We start from the raw sequence: 19,671 nt of genomic DNA, 5'->3' as shown, positions 1-19,671 counted from the left end.
TGACCTCTCTGGGTCACTGCAGGAGCAGAGTTCTCATTTCAGCTGGAGGAATTAGAAGGGTGGGAGCCTGTTTCAGAAGTGCAAGGAACTCAGGCCAACAGGGAGGCAGGCTTATTTCTGTTCTCTCTTTCTTTCCTTGCTGCGGATTGATTCTATTATAGTTTGCTTAGAGGAGTCCTGTTTGGACTGGGGTGAGGTGACCCTGGGCATCTAGATATCCATAGGTTACCAAGTCACTGAGAAAAAGGGGCCAGTGCTACTGATGCCCTGTTCTGGCATGTGTTTGCGTGGCAGTACATTGTAAATCTTGAAGTATTCTACTTGTACATAAAGGTGAAAGGGGAGTTTCCCCTGGAGCTCATGAAGTGCTGGATTCCCCAGTTCCCCTCCTTTCCTTGAGTCCTGTAACTTTCTCTCCCCCATAATTCTTCTAGAATTATAAGTGCCATTGTTCTGGGGGACAGCTGCCACTTCAGAGTCAGGTGTGTGGCCATGGGAACAAACCACTTCCTCTTCATCCCAAATGGGGCATCAGGGTGGGGGAGTTGGACCTGTTTTCTTGAAGTGTCAACATCCTGGAATATCTTCAGAAGCCAGAGTAACTCAGTGAGATGCATTTCTGTTGGAGGAGTAAAGAAAACCTCAGTTTGATGATCATGTACTAGTATCTGCAGGGTGTAGGGCATGGCTGGCTTAGCCCCTGGAGCCAAGAGCTTATGTCAGGAGGGAATACCAGTGTCCTTCTTTGGCAGGGGATGGGGAGAATGTTTCTGCTCGTAGCATATAGTGAAATATTGGCATCCGTATCTCTATTGACAATTGTTCATGATTGCTCTAGATCCATCATTCCTCTCCTTTCACTGCTTTGCTGCTCTCACTTTTTCCATGTTTTAAAGGGCCCAGTGTTTCCTGGAGGGAAGTCTGCATTTCAAAACGTTGAGCAAGGATCACTGTTTTGCCTTTTAAGTTATGGCTGGGGGGGGAGAAAGGAGATGCTGGCACCTCCCTTTTTATGCAATAGCCTCCTGGTTAGAGCATTTGCCCAGGAAGCAGGACACTTGGGTTCTAGAGACTCCCCAGTCTGAGGGTTTTCAACCAGGGGAGCATGCTAACCATCAGGCTATGGTTGGATGAGGGAACCTGGTACCTCTCCTGCTGAAGCTGGACTACTGTGCTGAAAGGAATGAATGATTTATAGGGTCAGGAAGAGATAACACAAAAGGGAGTAACCTCTGTAGCCAGGTACACAGCCAGGTGGGGGAGTCCTGAGGACTAGTGTCTGTGCCAGGGCTATTTCCAATTTTTTTTTTTTTAATCCAAAGACAATTCAATGTAAAATGCATATATGGTGATGGGAGCATTTGACACATGGGGAAACTGAGGCATTGATAAGTTACGTGACTTGTCGAAGGCAGTGACTAAGAAAGTTGATATGCTCTTTGAGTGTATGTGCAGGGGAATACCAAGTGAGAACAGGAATGCGATATCTGTGCAGTGCTCGTGAGAGATTGTTATTGAAACACGGCATCACATTCAGTAAGACTGTTGACAAATTGCAAAGCATTCAGAAAAGTGCTGCAAGGCTGAGTTGAGGGAAAGCTGCCATCCAGAAGGGCAGCCTGTTTCCTTTTTCCAAAAGGAGGTCAAGAGGTGACTAGACCATGACATTTATGTACCTACACAAGGAAAAGATTCTTTGTGGTAAAGGGCTCTTTAATTTGCCAGAAAAAGCATAATAGGATCAAATGACTGGAAGGTGAAATTGGATATATTCAAACTGGAAGTAATGTGCAGATTTTTAAAAAAGTGAAGGGGATTAACTTTGGGAAGAATCAAGTAGGCAATGGATCCTGTTACTTAAGCCTTTAAATTACATCTGAGTGTTTTTTTAGAGAAAGATTTTAGCTGAAACAGAAAGTTTAAATTTGATGCAGAAATTACTGGGTGAAGTACTCTGGTCTGTGTTATAAAAGATGTCAGTCTCATAATGTGCAGCGCCTGTTTTAGATACCGATTGGTACAAGAAAGAGATCAAGATTTCCTCTTGGGTGTATGTATAAATGCTGTTACTGAATTTATGTGAAACCTGTATAGATATAAAAACCCAAAGACAACAGAGCCATTGAAACCACATAAGTTTCTTGATCTCCAAAAAGTATCCAAAATACCATATTTACTCACATTCAAGACAAGGTTGTTTTATGTTCCCCCAATCAACTTGGGTTGGGAGGAGCCTTGTCCTGGATTTGAGTATTGGCTGAGGCAAGCAGCTGCTCCAGCCCAGAGCAAAGCCAGAGCTGAGCCACCACCTCCCCTGGGCCTGGATGGCTCGTGCTGTAGGAAATGGGGCATGTGGCAAGGCAAGTGCCCAGGCAAGACTGTGTGATGGGGCTGCGGAGGGGACCCAGGGGAAACCGTGCAGTGGGTAGACCCACTGTGTGCAGCTTATGGGAAGCATGGGTAAGATCAGATAGCATCCTCCCCACCTGCTACTGCTTACCTTCTGCTGTGGCCTTGACTTGGCCCAGCCTGGAGCAACCTGCGATGCTGTGGCTAGTAAAGCGACCAAAACACTGGCTTGCATCCATAGATGCTTCTCAAGCAAATCCCGGGACGTCATTCTCCCCTTGTACTCGGCCTCAGTGAGGCCGCAGCTGGAGTACTGAGTCCAGTTTTGGGCTCCACAATTCAAAAAGGATGTGGAGAAGCTTGAGAGAGTCCAGAGAAGAGCCACATGCATGATCAGAGGTCAGGGAAGCAGACCCTACGATGACAGGCTGAGAGCCCTGGGGCTCTTTAGCCTGGAAAAGCGCAGGCTCAGGGGTGATCTGATGGCCACCTACAAGTTTATCAGGGGTGACCACCAGTATCTGGGGGGATGTTTGGTCACCAGAGCGCCCCAAGGGATGACGAGGTCGAATGGTCATTAACTACTACAAGACCGTTTCAGGCTGGACATAAGGAAGAATTTCTTTACTGTCCGAGCCCCCAAGGTCTGGAACAGCCTGCCACCGGAGGTGGTTCAAGCGCCTACATTGAACACCTTCAAGAGCAAACTGGATGCTTATCTTGCTGGGATCCTATGACCCCAGCTGACTTCCTGCCCTTTGGGCAGGGGGCTGGACTCGATGATCTTCCGAGGTCCCTTCCAGCCCTAATGTCTATGAAATCTATGAACCATTGCTGTTTCTACCTGGTCCTGCAGCCAAAGCTGCTGCAGAGAGTAAGTGACAGGGAGCAAAGGAGGGCAGGAAGTTTGGGGGCAAGTGGCCAGGGGGGAGGAAAGGGAGGGAGGCAGGTTGCCAAGTGTGTAGGCACAATGATGCTGGGGGCAAGGGGTGGGAGTCTGGCTGCCTGGCCCCTCATTGCTGCTTTTCCTGCTGCAATGGTGGGGGGAGGAAAAATTTAAGATGACCCCCCAATAATTAGATTCTATTAATTTTCCATTAGTTTTCTGATTATTGGTGGGGGGAGGGGGGTGGATTGTCTTAAATTCAAAGTTGTCTTGGATTCGGGTAAATACAGGTCAGTGGGGAAAATTACCTGACATTAGTGGAGTAAAGCTCAAGCTTTTTTGAAAGATGACTTATGCAAGTAATACATCTTAAACCGGTTTCTTCACTATAGGATTCAAGATGAATTAACTAACTGATAATGGCTGACAGTTGATGGTTATTTCACCTTAGCAGTCCTCATTAGTTGTATCTGTGTGTCTGCATGGGCTGGGGGGTGAGATGTGTTTATAGCACCGTTTTTAACACCAAGTGAGCTTTGTCTATGGGCTTGCAGTCTTGCTATTACCAGTACTAGGAATAACGGGAATGTTTGTCAAAAGACCTCAGACTGTTGCATATCAGATCAAACATAGCATGTTAAGCTCTTAACTGCTGTTCAGAGTTGAAAAGCAAGCAGGAAAAAAATCAGTATAAGTAGCAAAGAACTGAGGAGAAAAATCCTTGAAGGATTAAAGTGGTCATACTTTGCATTCTTGGAATATATGAACACACTTCATAGTGTTTTATAAGGAATACCTGGTTGGACATTTTTATTATTAAACTTGCTGTTATAAGCAACAAGCTTCTTAAGTTGATGGTACATAGCACTGAAGTAGCCACAAAACAGCCCTGGAACTGAAGCTGTGTTTTACAATTGTACCTTCGCAAATTGGAGAGAAATGTTAGAGTTCCAGTAGTGGTTGGCAGTCTGCTATACCATTCATGTGAAGTTTGAAACATTGTACTCGCTCCTGATTGCCTGCTTTCTAAGAAGACCAAAGGACTTTTCAGGCAAAACAAAGGAGAACACTATGGGTGCTCTTTATATGAGCATATTAAGATTGCGATTGTGGTGCTTTTGTTTGAAATGAAAAGCATCCACCAATCTGGAAGTGATGGTAAAAAGCACTAGGAGCAGAAAACACAGGGTTTGGGTGACTTAGGATGAGTCAGCTATGTGACTCTGCAGACCACTGAAGATGTGTTTGCTTTAAAAGTAAGTGGCTATGTGATCAGAAAAATCTTGAGGTTTCTAGGGCATGGTTGTTGGGAGACATTGGTAGATGAAGAGCCATCTCATCTGATGGGGTGGGTCATCTACCCTGAGCTCCATTCTCAAGATTTCCAATGGCACATTTTCTTTTTCTGAGTTTGCTTGTTTATAAGAGAAGGCAGTTCTTACATTTCAAATTGTAATACAGTACTATGATGATTTTTGGAGACAGAATTGAAGTAAGAGGAGAAGTTTAATATCAAACATTTCTGTTAATTCCATGAGTTATTAGTACCATGGTTCCAGGGTGCAAATGTTTTAGAGGATAACACTATTTTTGTATTCCCAGGTCTTGTCTCTATATTGTAGACAATGCCATGGTATCCTTTGGAAACCCTACCCCAGGGAGCGATCAGATGTGAGGTTTTCCTTTCTAAGAACTTCTTACTCTGCTAAACAATGAGACATTATTGGACGCTCTCTGTTTTCTCCAGATTCTGCCAGGACTCACCCTGATGGTGATACAAAGTATGAGAGTAGTTTTGCATTTTAGGCGCTCCACCTGTGACCCCCCCCTCAGCTTCCACCCCACTTGGGCTCAGGCATCAGCCATTTAGAGCAGCTGTCCAGCTAGGCCTCCTCCTTTTGCCTGTCACAGACAGGCTGCCTTTTGGGGTACCTATCCTGGCTCAATGCTCCAGACAGCAGCCCAGGTTGAATATATCAGGCCCACAAGGCCACAGCCCAAGATGCTGGCATGCACCTCTGGCCTCCACTACTCTCTCTGTGCTGGATCCTCAGCCCCATCTCACTGCACAGAACCCTTGGAATGCACCCCCCAAATTGTGGGGTGCTTCCCTAGCATCCTCTATAATGGCATCCTACTTTGGGCACCCTGCATGGCCTCCTTCTCCCCTTTAAGCCATGCCAAACCTTGCAGCTTAACGCAAACCACAAACAGCAGCAAAACACATAAAGCTTATCTCCCTGTCTACTGGGTTTTGCCTGTCTACAGTTCAGGTCTTACGTGCATATCTGGGTGAGTGTATGTTGCCACATAGCTGCCTGGTCAGAGCACAGCCCTCCTGTGGGCTTGTAGATTCTTGTGCATCCTGAAATGAATCACAAGCTATGCCCCTCTAGCACTAAGTGCTATTTATGAGGTGCATCTATGCTAGAAATGTAGCTTGTAGAGTTGTGCCCCAGCACTGTGCATTAGTGTGGAAGGGGTGTGGGTGCTTTTTTCACTTTTTGACACAGTGCTTTGCAGTTCCCATTGCCAGATATAACCAGAATTTTCAGTGTTGCCAGCACTGCTGCGGTTGTCCCAGTGCTAGAAAAAGAAGTTTCTCTAGTGTAGAAAATTTTGTCAGAGACTTGCTGTAGAGACTTGTTCAGCGATTCTCTGGCGCATGGGCTTGCAAGTAAGTTGAGTACTGGCTGCCCGTCTTCTTTGCCAACATATTGTCATTGTTCAGTTACTTAACTACAGCATAATCTTTATGTGAATAAAGCTGCTTGTGTTTTTTATAGAATAACCTTTTATATAATTTATCTGCAACAATTTTTTTCCCTTTCCAAAGTGATTCATGCCTTGTTGAAGATAGGAAAGATATAAAGCATTATTCTGCAGTCACACAAGAAGCCCTATTCATTCACAGTTTATCCTGCGAAACCAATTTCATATCATCAAGATCGGAGATCGTTTCATGGCAGCAGCTATACAAAGTCTGTCTATAGCTTATCTGAACTGTGGGTTGTTCCAGTGACACAAATGGAACTAAACCACAAGCTAAAAAAGAGTGAAAGCAGCATGTTTCCTCTTGGAGCGCTCAGTCTTTCCATTGTTACTATTCATAAATAGTGGGTTTAGTCACCAACATCAGATCAAAAGAAAAGACTACTCACGTTGAGTTTGAGACCAGAGTCCCAGATCGTATAACAGAAGGACTCTCATCCTAGGCCCTGTGTTGATTAGGTTTTAAAGCTGTGAAGTTAAACCATGTTTGCTAGCTTTACCTAATATGTTCTTCACCCAGAGGCAAGTCATAGCAAGCTGTAATGTACCATATACAAAGTTGATAAGCCATGGTGGAGTGAGAAAAATGCTTTTTCCTCTGTGTGTGTATATATTACAACAGGTTTAATTAAAAAAAACCATTTTCTTTATGGATGATTAGCCCCAACTATTACTTCCCTTGACTTCTCAGTCAAGAGCTTCCAGCAAAGAAACAACACTCAAAATTCCCTAGCATATTTTTGGTCTTTAAAATAAATAAATAGTAAGAATTGTTAAACAGAAGGACTTGGACTGTTGTCCAGTTCAAAAGTGGACCTTAAGTTTTTAGAATTAATTATTTGATTATCTTCTTTGTGATATAGGAACAAGAGCAAAAGCAGTTTTGGGCTGTCTGAACAGGAACATATTAGCATGGAGGCAGCCATCAGTCCTTTTTCAGTGATGATCCTGTATGCAGATTATGCTGATTCTTAGACATGTTAGTACCAGAAAGATACTGAAATATTGGAAAGCGTTTAGAGAAAAGCAACAAACATGGCTAGAGGGACTGGCATATGTGGAAACTAAAAGAGCTGAATATGTGTAATTGGCTGAGTGATGATGCCTGAAGGACATAGTTATCCAGAAGTATTTGATGGCATAAACTGCAAGGATGGAGAAGAACTATGTTGGTTTTCACAAGGGGCTTAACTGGGAAGACGAGGACAAAAATGGAAAGATAAAATATTGGCTGGATATCAGGAAAAATTCCTTAACACCAACATCTTTCAGACTGTGGAATAATATTTTAAACTAGACTGGAATGGGTGTGGAAGAGAGCTTGATGATAGTGAGGGGACATACTTTGGGAGAATTTACTTTCAGGAGTCAGATCAGAGGGACATGTAGTATCATTAGTACATAAATAATGCTAATATAGGACATCTTTTCTCCGAGAGCCTAGGCAGGTTGAGGATATCTCAGAAGAAATTTACAGATGACTTTAAAGTCACAGGTGCCAGCTGTTAGGGCTCAGGCCTTGCAGCGCCAACAGAGGTGACCCAACACAAACATAGAAAGGACATAATAAGAGCTTCCACAGTTTACTCCCCATCCTAAAGGGGATCTGGAAACTAAGGGATAAGACAGCTAGTGAATGTAATTAGAAGGCCAGGCAGAGAACTCAAAACTACAACTCAGCAGATTTGAAATGAAAACCTGGGCTTTGCTGTCTGGGTGACCCAGAAACCCAAGACACTGGAGAGGACTCTTGAAATAACAGACAGTAACTTGTTGTTTCTTGTGACACAGAGGTCCTGGGGAGGACACAGGAAGGGAATTTAAGTGAGCCTTTCCTGATTTTTTTTTTTTCAATATTTACATTTTCCGGCTTTTGAAGTCCTGTGTTTTGCCAGGGGACCAGAGCAGAGCCATGGGTTTGCAGACAGAAACTTATGTGCACTTTGCTATTGTTTGGGGTCAGAGTGGGGGCTGGGAAAGAGGACATGGGCAATCCTCCAAGTCCTCCCCCAGCTGCAGTCTCTCCCTGCTGGCTTAAGGAGCTGTGTCCCCAAATATGAGGGGCTGCTGTGCACAGGCTGCCTTTGAAACTGGAAGCAGCATAGCCATATCTATGCAGATCCAGTCTCATTAGCTTGGGGCAGGCTGACTGATGCTGGCACCTAGCAGCACTAATTAGCCTGCCTAGAGTGCTCTGGATGTGGCCATATTGCTTCTGGTTTAGGATCCCTGATTAAAGGATGTGCAGGGGTGCAGGGGAGGGTGGGCTCATGCACATGTATGTGTATGTGTCAGCTCCTATTTTTCCTCTCTGTTTTGCCTCTTTTCAGGAAGACCAGAAAGTTTACCTGTACTTGAGGGAAACTTACGGTGTGATGTGGAACAGGCACATCTTACTGCAAGACAGCAGGAGAGAAAAACTGGCTACTGATTTGGCTGAGCCAGCTGGGTGGGATTTTGGTCCTATTCCACCTGTATCAGTGCCGGATGGGAGGGACTGCCCCAAAGACCAGGGATGCTTAGACCTGTCGGAATCGACAAGGACAAGCCTTCTTGTTTGAAAACAGCTAGTAGCTTTTAAAAGAAGGTGATTTTGGGGGGGGACCAATAATGTGCTGCAAGCGTGCTGAATCAGCAAAGCATGTAAGAATGTGAGATGATGGAACTTTCACGTACGTGACATTTGTGACTTTGCTGCACATTGATTTGGGGAACTGAAGCATGCCTCTCTTGGCATAGTCAGCACCCCAAGGTTTGAAAACTACTATTCCTTTCTTTATCCCAGGGCATTCTGACTCACTGCTTTGGCTGCAACACACCCCATGCCTGGGATCATACTTCTGCATGTCCCTCCTCTCCCTGGAGCACTTTGGGGCCAAGGCCAGCTGGCATAGATCAGAGCAGGCAGAGGACTGACAACAAGGGGAGGTCCAGCATGGGATTTTGCCCAGAACATTCAGCGGGCAGGTGGCTGCCTGCTAGACACTAACATCCAAGTGTGGGTGTTTCCTAGCTCTTCTTTTTGAATGCATAACTGCTGGGATGGTTTATATAATTGAAAGACATCAAGAAGACTAACTCCACCAACCATTATTTTGCCCAGTCACAGAGGAGATGTCAGCGTGGCATCTGGTAATGACATTTAGTGATCCCCAAGCTATAGCTTCAGAACAAGAAGCTGGCCAGCAGCAACATTACTGGAATTGTTACTTAAATATTTAGCGGTGGGATAAAATTTTATCTAGTATCATTTACAAAATACAGTTCAATGCAATTTAATTGCAATTTGATGATACGTAATGAAATGTGTCTGTAGAATGATACAGTGTGGTCAGAATTTAAGTTGTGGTTTGTCTTGGTTATTCAGATATTCATGAAAGATATTCATGAAATATCTGCGGACCTTGTGCACAAGATTTCCTGTTTTTATTAATGGAGTTAAACTGAACTTGCTGGTAACAAATTTTGTTTGAATGTTATGCTGATGCTGCAGGGGGAGGCTGCTGCGTTAATTAAGGATGAAAACCAGTTTCCACACTTAGATTTCACAGGCTAATGACAGCAAAAGGTTCACATTCCTGTGTTGGTGCCTACCAAGATGAATTGTTAAGTCCTTTCTGTTGTTTGTGAATTGTAAGAGAGTGATAACCAATTATTTTTTCATGAAGATGTTGCAATGCTCCTGTAACCAGTCACAGGCCAGTGGGAACTGAGGACATTCAGGAGATATCTACCACATGGCTTCAGACTGTAGAATTACAGTTTCAGTGCACAGTACTTTGCAAGTCAGAGGCTGGCAATCCTGAAGGCTAAAGCCCACTTCCTTACTGTTTTTTTTTCCTGTCTTTTTTGTAAATCTATCAAACTAAAGGGGGAAAAACCCAGCATTAATATAATACTAAGACTTTAGGATGAAGCATGTGAGTCAAGGAATGGTTTGGTTAAGGCTGATCATGCCCCCTTATTTCTGTTGTATACATCTTGATATGTTTTTCAGTTATTGAAATCAAGGGTTCCTGCACTTTTTGGAGCAACAGAACTCTGTCAACCCACACAATATCTTATGGAGCCACTATGCTCTGTTATCATCAGACTTAATTGAAAACACTGTACAGAGTCTGTAAGTGAAAATAAAGTACACAGCTGCGAAACTGTGCTGTCATCCCTCCCAAACACCCCCCTCCCCCCATCAGAAAGTCACAGGGGCTTCTCTCAAAACATCCCCCTCAAACACTTCATCTGGAACAGCTGGTTTCACCCCTTCCAAATATTCCTCCCTTCCTGTGCAGAAGGAGGAGCGGGGGTGGGGGCATGGGAAAGAGGCCACACTGTTGCACTACAGTTGAAAGAGAAAGAGAGGGGGAAAGGGGAGGGAAGGGAGAGTGCCACATTGTGGGATCCCTTGGAGCATGGGATCTGGTGTAATCTGTGGATCAGCTGTAGATCAGTTACCATGGCCTCATGGACTACCTGTGGTCTGCAGCTTAGCTCGGGAACAACTGCTTGATGATACAATATACAATTATTCTAATATTATAAGAGCCCATGTCTGTCTGTCTGTCCATCATGCTTTATTCACGCTCTGACTGGGTGACAAACAGCCAGAGTGCTCCAAGCTTGGGGGAGCACAGCCATGATTCTGAAGCCACGCCAAGGACCGGACAGAGGGTGGGGGAGCCAAGGCCAGCCTCAGCTCCCCCACCCCACTCCCTGCAAGAGGCAGAACAGCGGCAGCATTGGGCACTGGGTGGCAGCACTCCATCCCAGGCCCCCTGATCATTCTTGACAGGCAATTGGCTAGTCCTGAATAAAAACATTAGAATCCTGCATTTAACAATCTTAAAATGAGCAAATGGAAAAATGAAGATGGTCTGTTAAGCTTAACTAAAGAGGTTACTTCTTCTGCCTCTCTTGAATGGCATTGGCCACATTGCATTTCCAGTAGTTTTTCTTTGCTTGAGACACACCTATGTGTATGATGCCCCTCTCCTATAAAAGGAATGAAATTGTAATTGAAAGCTGGTGAACCTTTATTACAATCATTCCAGTTATTTCGCATTATGTAGCTTTAGTACATGAGATGCACCTTAATTTTACAGCTCCTTTTTCAGGGAGAAAAAGTACCTTAAGCACTAGAAAATATGGTAGTTCGTCAGACTTTCAGCCTTTTTACATATGCAGGGTGGGCAGCTCCCTGAAGTAGTCAATGTTATTTTTGCTCAGTGAAAGGGATGGGGGTGCTCAAAAAAAATGTGGAGTGTGACAAGCAACTGAAAAGAGCCTGTGGAATAGAAATGCACAGGTATTACAGATGTAAGGTAAACTTTAGGCTAGCTCTTCAGCTTTTTCATCATGAGTTCAGCTAGTTGTTTCTAAAAAGAGCAAAATAGCTCATATGTGCTTACAGTGCAAATGCCACAAACCAATTCTTGTTGATCTCAAAAGCACTACTTACAAATTAAACGTGCCTGCTAGTTCATCTAGGAATTCAGCAGGTGCCTCCCTGTTAGCTCCTCATTAAGAAAGATCCTGTTGGTATTCAGGGTCCTGGCAGATGCAATTCATTTATCAACTGGTTGCTTGCACATTGTTTGGCAGCTAAGCCACTTGATGGATACACCCATACACCTCTGAAGACCACGAGTACATACTCAGCTGCGCACTCAAAGCTTGGCTTCTGCATTGAAAGCTGTCCTGTGGCTGCACAGCTCTGGTCTGCAACCAGAATTACTTCACTTCTGCTGAGGTGGATAAGAATTCTGCTGCCAGCCAGCAGCCAACCACAGGACATGCTGGCCAGCTAAATTGTGGTTACCAGCTAAATCTGGCATCTGCAGCTTAAACTGTACTTGACACAAGGCCATGCACCAGGGGTTAAATAAGCTGTCCTATGTCAGTATTAAACTAATGTATGTACTCTTTCTAGTAATTGTATTGACTCTTTTCTCCCCCCTCTTATTGCAGGTACCTCCCTTGCTGGAGTTGGATCATTCAGGCATCTTGTGGATTCTTCATTCTCATGTAGCATCAGATTACTACCTGTGTCTTTCTGCATAGAACATCTCTCTCTATTGCCCCAAACCAGGACAAAGACAAAAAAATAGGGGGAAAAAAATAATTGTTTTGTCACGTTTTTGTTTGGGAGCTGCTTTAAGTTCTTTAGTGCCTCTTAGTGAAACTGCCTGCATTGTGAGAAGAGAGGCACTGGATGCTGACCACAGATACAACAAAGTCATGTCTTTTTGGGGGTACAACCTTAAGGAATACTATATGTAGTCAAGTTGCCTTAGATCAAACCTTGTGTGTGTTGCACTGGCCACTATTTCTACTGCAGCTACTGTAAACCTTTAGGTATCTCAGTCAATCGTTTCTACTGTAGTTTGCAGTTATTTTCTGAACTGAAGAGAGGATACTCTCATTTTAATGTTTTTATTCAGCATGGCTTGGGCTTGAGGCAGTGTGGGGGACCGATTTTAATTGAATTCCTGGTGAATTTCTCAGCCCTTGCAACTACACAGGATCCATGCTATGGCAGCAGCCTACAAACTTGTGGTCACGACAGTGAACTGCTACAGCAGCGTTGTGGTAGAGTGCCGCTTTCAGCACACCGTGCATTACTGCCCTGGTGCCTGCCACGCGGTCAAGCAGGGCCTGGCATGCATCGTGGCCCACCGCAGTATTTGTGCAGAGCTGCTTCGAGTCCCAGCATCCCACAGCAAAGGTACAGATCTAGGCACTAAACTTCCTGTTCCTGAGAATGGGCCAGCTTTGCCTGGAAATGAGGACTACCACCAGATCCTCCCAAATAACCCGCGGCTCAAAAAGGGTTCTTCACTGCAAGCTTCCTGCAGTCTCAAAGATATCACTGGGGAAGCAATCAATCTTGCCAGTGGCAAAACAAAAGAATTCGCGTTTGACAAGCTCAGAAACTCCTCCAGCCATGTAACCCATCGAAAGGGAAGGAAGGTTAGGTCCGAAACTTTCAGTAGGCGCTCATTTGATTTTGATTTGATTTACGGGCACTTAAGCAATGATGAGAACTGTCCTCCCTTTGGCTTGGTGCAGAATCCCTTGCCTGGGGAGAAATGGCAGGAGACAAGTAATTCTCCAGAGGGACACATAGGCCCTTTTTCCCAGACCTTTTCTGAAGAGAGCTTTATTACTCAGATTTTAGAAAAGCACAAGCTGGACACCTCTTCTGGTGGGGACATTAAAGTGTGTTTGGACATCCTGCTCAAATGCTCAGAAGACCTGAAAAAATGTACAGATATAATAAAGCACTGCATCAAAAAGAAATCTTCAGATGGTCTTGGTGGGGGAAACAGTAATGACCCCCTGACCAACTCTGAAATGATCTATATGAATTTGATGTCAAGGTTTTCTTCCTACCTGAAAAAGCTGCCCTTTGAATTCAGGCAGTCTGGACACGCAGAACCCAGTGACCTGGCCGAATTGCTGAATAGCCTGCACAGTTTGCAACAGACACCCTTTTCCCCAATATTTGGTGATGAGCAACCACCTCGTTATGAGGATATTGTACAGTCACCATCCTCCAGGACCGACCACTCCTTTAGTGTAGAACGGCAAGATGATCCTCATGAGATCAGTACAAGTTGCATTGCCAAATCCATCCAGACTAACACAGTGAGCTTTACCTCAAACTCCCTACACAGCATCCCCCAGGAGCACACCCGAAGAGCTGTGAAAGATGTTTGTGCTCTACCTCAGTTGTCAACTGCAAGCCCCTCTGACTGCATGTCTTCCACAGAACCTCTGTACATTGTGGAAGAGTCAGATGGGGAAATAACACCAGGCAAGGTAAAGAAAGCAGAGAGTAAAGGGAACTGGGAGAGTTTAGGGATCAGGCAACATAAAACTGGAAGTTCAGATCCTGCTAGAGACCTTAAAGCAGCACCTGCTGGAGTGCAAGATGAAGATCTTGCCCATACCTCTGAGAAAAAAGTCTTGATAAAACCAACCTCAGATTCTCTTCTGGATGATTCCCAGGGTGATACCTCTAAAAAGGAGCAAGCAGAATCTAGGGCAACCAACCAGGATGAGATAGATAAGCTGCTTTTGGACCTGGAACACTTCTCACAAAAGATGGAGAGTACCCTGAGGGAGCCCATCACTAAGGAGAATGATCCTGCATGTATTAAGGAGTTCAGCCACCAGGGTGGGCAGGCAATACCCCTTGCTCTTGAAACCAAAGGAAAACTTGCAGACAAAAGCCCTACTTCCCCTTTGTCAAAGATCATGGAAACCAACGGCCATAAAATGGAGGAAGATGACAAAGCTCTTTTACTGCGTATTCTGGAAAGTATTGAGGACTTTGCCCAGGAACTGGTTGAATTCCAAATGGGCAAAGGCAGTTTATCCAAAGAGAAGGAAGTGATGCACATTCTTCAGGAAACTCTGACAGCCCCCTCACAGTCCTTCCCAGCTGTGCAGAGAAGCTACACTGAAGCTGCACCCAAAGATACTGTCCCAGCCTTGATTCAGCAGGCCCCAGAGGTGATCAAGGTAAGACATTTAGGCCCTTGACCAGATATTTAGAGAGAGAGAAAGAGAGAGAAGCACTGAAAACTCAGAAATATTATATTTGAGATGAATGAATATGCTGAAGTTTGCTCCAGTGTGAAAGTACATGCCAGACTTACATGTCTTGAGAAAATAGATTTAACATAATTCCTTCGGCCTCTAAGCAGTCAGCAGGTCTCCGTTGCCCATGCTTTCTGCAGCTCCCAGAGTAGGTTTATTCCTTAGGAATGGGACAAAAGATGGCAAGGTGTAATGTTCTCTCCTCTCAGCACAGAGCCAGCATGGAGTCTGGTATTCCTACAGTACAGATTTGGGAGCAAGGAGCCCAGCACTCAGGCAGCCAGTTTTCCTGCATGTTAGCCATGGAACCAAGAATGAGTTTGTCTACCAGCTGGAAACCTGTTGCTTGAGCCAGCCTCATAGCTTTGCATTTAATATTAAAAGACTGAATTTTCAAAAGAGCTCAGAGCTAGATTTCCCAGCACTCAGCATGTGGTCATGGCCTGGCTTTCCAGAGCACAGATTCTGGTTAGGTTCCCGAGTCGGGCCTAGATTTCCCCAACTACTCAGCCAGTGGCCCCCTCCCAGTGATGCAATTGCAGACTATCAAAAGAGCTCTGACTGTAGGGTGCTTCTAAATTTCCATGATCTCCTGAAAACAGCCATTTACTGTTGTGGTAAAAAGACTGCAGGGGTGAAATCTTTTGGCACAAGGCCCGCTCTGTATTTCTTTGGGGAGCTCTGCACATAGGAAGCCTGCCTGCTACCACTCAAGGAAGAAGGTGGGCTCTTCCCTGCAAGAGAAAAGAATTATGCTCCAAATATTTCTTCCTAGCCTTCTGCATCTTTATTTACAAAGCAAGAGCAATGAAGAAAATCCTAGCTTCTTCTAGACTGTGAACTTGAAGCAAAAGCATGCTTGATCCAGCATGACAGTGAGTTTCCTATGATGCTGTAGTGCTTTTACCAACATTATGTGCTAACTGTGTTTCTATGGTGTTATAGGGATGCAGCTAGCAACACTTCTTGGGGAATATATATGAAGCCAGGATTCCATGCAATTCCTCATTCATTTGTGCAGCACTACTCACCCCTTTAACTGAAGAATCTGGTAACCTACCCATCCCCCATGCTAAAAGCTTAAAAAAATTGTCCTTATTTAGCTACATAAGAGGAAGAAAATGAAGATAAGCCAAATAGAAACTCAGGACATCTATTATGTTTTTTTCCTTTTTGTTTAGGGAAATAAACATTTTATTACAACCCTCTCAAAGCCTGAGAAGAAAAAACAATTTAGTTCAGATCCTTAGCAGGCATGAATTGCTATAGCTACATTAAAGTCTCTGTTGACTTATATACCAGCCAAAGAACAAGCCTTTTGTTGCAAAAAAGCAATTAAAAATTACCAAGTATAAACAATACAGTTACTTATTACCTCATTTCCAGCACTAAAGCCTTTAAAAAACAAGGAAATTAACACAGGCTTCATAAATCTTAGAAAGCATATGGAACAGATGTATACTACCATTATAGGCAAAGCAGGTAGCACCCCATATTAAGACTGCCTGCCAGTTCCCATTGCAGGATCTCATTTTGTGTATAAGTTTGCCAAACATTAACTGCATGGCCTGAAATTTTCCATACCACTTCTTTGCCTCAAGCTGAATTTTGTTTAAATTTTGAGCTGGAATGATGTAGTCATTTCAGAGAATAAAGCTAGGAAATAGTACGTTGTTTTGGAATGGGAAAAAGAGTGCTGGTAACACTACATCTGAAAAGGTCTAGCACCCTCAGGTCTTGGAACACGGAATTAAGATTTGGCAGGAATATGACCATGAAAGGGGTGTCTTTTGCAGTCTCTATGAAAATGTCTCTGTGACAGCTGCCCCTGGGGCATGAACTTGTGAAGCCCCCTGGTAGCCATGTGACTCCTGCTCAGCTCAGTCTCTATTGCAGCCCTCCCTTAATTGCTCACCCACCATGCCTTGTTCTTACCAGAAGTTGAATAAGGGAGGCTGCCCCTAGGCCTTAGAGTGAGCCGTAGTCCAGTTGCAGTACTACTGGGTCTCTCCTGGACCCCCAAACACTTTGATTCAACACTTAAGCTCAGTATACCCTCTCAGCTAGCCTGTGGCACTGCAGGGCCCCTGTAGCTTTGAGGGCTACACGCATATCTGTGTCCCTCCAGGGCATCTGTAGCCTTAAGGGCTCAATGTGTGGCTCTGTTTCCTCCCCTATACCACATCCCGAGCCTCCCAGATGTTCTGTCTCTTTGATTTAACTATGTATACACTTGGCCCCTTGGGCTCTCAGACCCCCCCCGACCCCACATGTAGCAACCCCTCCTTCAGGCTCTTGGATCTCCCTGGTCTGGCTTAGCCCACTCCGGGCTTGTGGACTCTCTGGCCTAGCTCAGCCCATCCCTGGACTCTTGGACCTTCTGCTTTGGGTCTCAGCCTTTTTCTAGGCTCCAGGGTCCATTACTGGGCCTCACCCTCAGTCTGAGGGCTCCCAGGCTACTGGTTCTCTAAATAGGCCTTGAGCTTGCCCCAGCAGGCAGGCTCAAGGCTAAACTACCAGCGTAACTTAAATGAACAAGAACCATCTCAGCCATCTTGCAGACACCTCAAGCCTTCCAGGGGTTTAACATAAAACAAAGACCACTTGCTTGTAAACCCAGTCTTTCTCAGTCCAAGGAACTTGCCTCTGTTCCTGGCGCCTTCAGAGTTGGTCTGCAACACCCAGGTCCCGTCGGGAGCCTTGAAGCCAGGAGCATCTCGCTTCATGGTTGCTGGGGAAAGACTGACTGACCAATGCAGGCTCTGGGCTTATATTAGCTCCAGCCTGAGCCCTCTTCCCATCAGGTGAGTTCCTCATTAGCTCCACCTGCAAATAGCTTCTCAGGCTGCTTGCTCTCTTAAAGCAGCAACATCCCAGTGCCCTGTTAGTCTCCAAATATGATCAGATGTTAAGCCTTTGATAAAATCTCAGTTCACCTGCACTCAGTAAAGGTTTCCTTGATGTTAGCAGTGAAAATCTCATACCTCTTTGTTCTGACCAGATACCACATGCATATTCCTCACTGAACACCTCAACCTAGGACTATAGGGCCAAACGTGGACTTCCCCTGTTACTGCTATGCCTGTTTGCTCCAGTATTTGGTGAGCTTGGAGCCATGACTGACCGTCCCACTAGTGGCCAGGTGATGTGGAAGAAGTTACCTAATTTAAATGAAGAAGGGACAGGAACTCCACCTGGAGATCTGGGGGCAAATGTTGGATGGAGAAGATAAGGACAAGGAAATTACATGAGCAAGACTGTGGCCACAGGCTGGGAAGAGAGAAAATTTGGGACTAGGAGTTGGGGGAGGCATGTGGAGGGGGAGGCTGAGTCAAGATGCTATACAAGGAACTGGGAACAACTGGGTGTTGAGGAAGACTCAGATTAAATGAGGAGCTGGCATGGGGGATAATGTGACTAGCTGGTTAAGGCAACTAGGACAGGAGATCCTTAGACTGAGAATAAGGAGGTGAGAGTGGGAAGACAAATCTGATGAAGTACAGGGTATAAAACTGGGACTAGCTGGGCAAAGAGATTGTGATAAGGACTTGCGGGGCAAGAGGGCACTGAAAATGGATGAGAAGCCAGGGAAGGGTTATAGGGCTAGGAGCAAGTGGAGCCAGAGAAGGTTGGCAGAGGATGACAGGGTGACTTGAGAAAAAGAAGCAGAATCATAGAATTTTAGAAAATGAGGGTTGGAAGGGACCTTAGGAGGTCACATCTAGTCTAGCTCCCTGCTCAAAGTAGGACCATCCCCAACTAGTTCATCCCAGCCAGGGCTTTGTCAAGCCAAGCCTTAAAAACCTCCAAAAATGGAGTTTTCACCACCTCTCTAGGTGGGTTGAGATGGAAAGTTGGTGAGGACCTGGGACTGGCTAGTGATGGGGAGGGGGAGTAGCTGGAAATGACTGAGTAAGGATCCTGTGGTTGAGAACAGGAGGGAGACTGAGACCAGGATGGGAAAACTGAATGGCAACTGGGACTGGCTAGGTTAGGGCATTTGGGAATAGGACAAGAAGCTGGAATGGGGAAGAGACAAGACTAGAACAAGGACAGAGGTTAGAGTTAAAGTAGAAAGTGTCATGCTGCCAGAGGAGAAGTGTCTGTGCCCATTATATCACACTCATCCACTTGTGAAGTGTGTTGGTTGATGTAGAGGATGACAACCTACTACCACTACCAGCTGCTCTGTTAGCTGAACTGGCAGTCTGTGCAGTATACATATAGAGTTCAACCCTGCCATTGAATGATGTAGGTATTGTTACAATGTCACAAAATAGAATGTCTTTTTTTTAATTGCTTTTTAAAAAAATGAAGTGAATTAACACAGATCATCGGTGGTGTGAAGAACACTGTTAAGGTGACAGTGATGAGGACCATCAAAAATCCAGTAAGGAAATTAATAATTGTATTTTCAGTGCAGAGTTTGGCTGGGGTGGTGTGAGTGCTAACATGCATGTTTAATCACCTGAGTTCGCCAGTTCAAAGCCATAGGCAGAAGTGTTCACAGCACAGCCTGTCAGATTCCAGTGAGTCTGAATTCTGCTAAATACCTTGTCACAAGGACACAAAAAAGAAAGGAAAGGGGCAGAGTTTCGATAGTGTGGAAGTACACTGAGCAACGAGAAAAAAAACAATATAGTCATTGCTCATTAAGTAAGTGCTATGCATACCAAACTGAGGTGCTGGTCCTGTGGAAAAACACCACGTGATCATGTCATTACAGAATGTTTCATAATGAACAAAAACAAAGGGGCTGAAGTAGAGTTGCCCAGGCAACCTGGATTCTTTCTTTTCTTTAACCTTGAATGTTCAACTTTGCAACCCTTGTGATATTCTTGTAATACATTGTTTGTGTATGTGTGTACTTCAGTAAAAAATGACGTGCATTTTTTGACATCACAGTAAGTTTAACTCTGATGCCAAATAATTTCATTCTTTCATTCAAAATATAAATACTGGTCTCTTTAACACAGCCCTTTTGAAGCACGGATGTTTTCCATTCATGTATTAATGTACATCTAGTAAGTGGAAACATAAATGAATTGGTATATTTGTCTGTT

The 19,671-nt window shown here is 44.7% G+C and overlaps 1 protein-coding gene across 1 annotated transcript in view; it reads left to right on the top strand.

The window, feature by feature from the left end:
• The window catches only part of PPP2R3A (protein phosphatase 2 regulatory subunit B''alpha), an 81,116-nt gene that overhangs the window by 8,598 nt on the left and 52,847 nt on the right, over positions 1–19,671 (top strand). Inside the window, exon 2 of the mRNA XM_059730744.1 lies at positions 11,972–14,530. Within this exon, the coding sequence (XP_059586727.1) occupies positions 12,536–14,530 (1,995 nt within the window). The 5' untranslated portion in view covers positions 11,972–12,535. The remainder of the gene's footprint in view (positions 1–11,971; positions 14,531–19,671) is intronic.

The sequence above is a fragment of the Alligator mississippiensis genome, chromosome 7 (genome assembly GCF_030867095.1).
Source record: "Alligator mississippiensis isolate rAllMis1 chromosome 7, rAllMis1, whole genome shotgun sequence".
NCBI classification, from domain to species: domain Eukaryota; kingdom Metazoa; phylum Chordata; order Crocodylia; family Alligatoridae; genus Alligator; species Alligator mississippiensis.
Note: the sequence above shows the minus strand (reverse complement) of the source record. Positions and strands in the feature narration are given on the sequence as shown.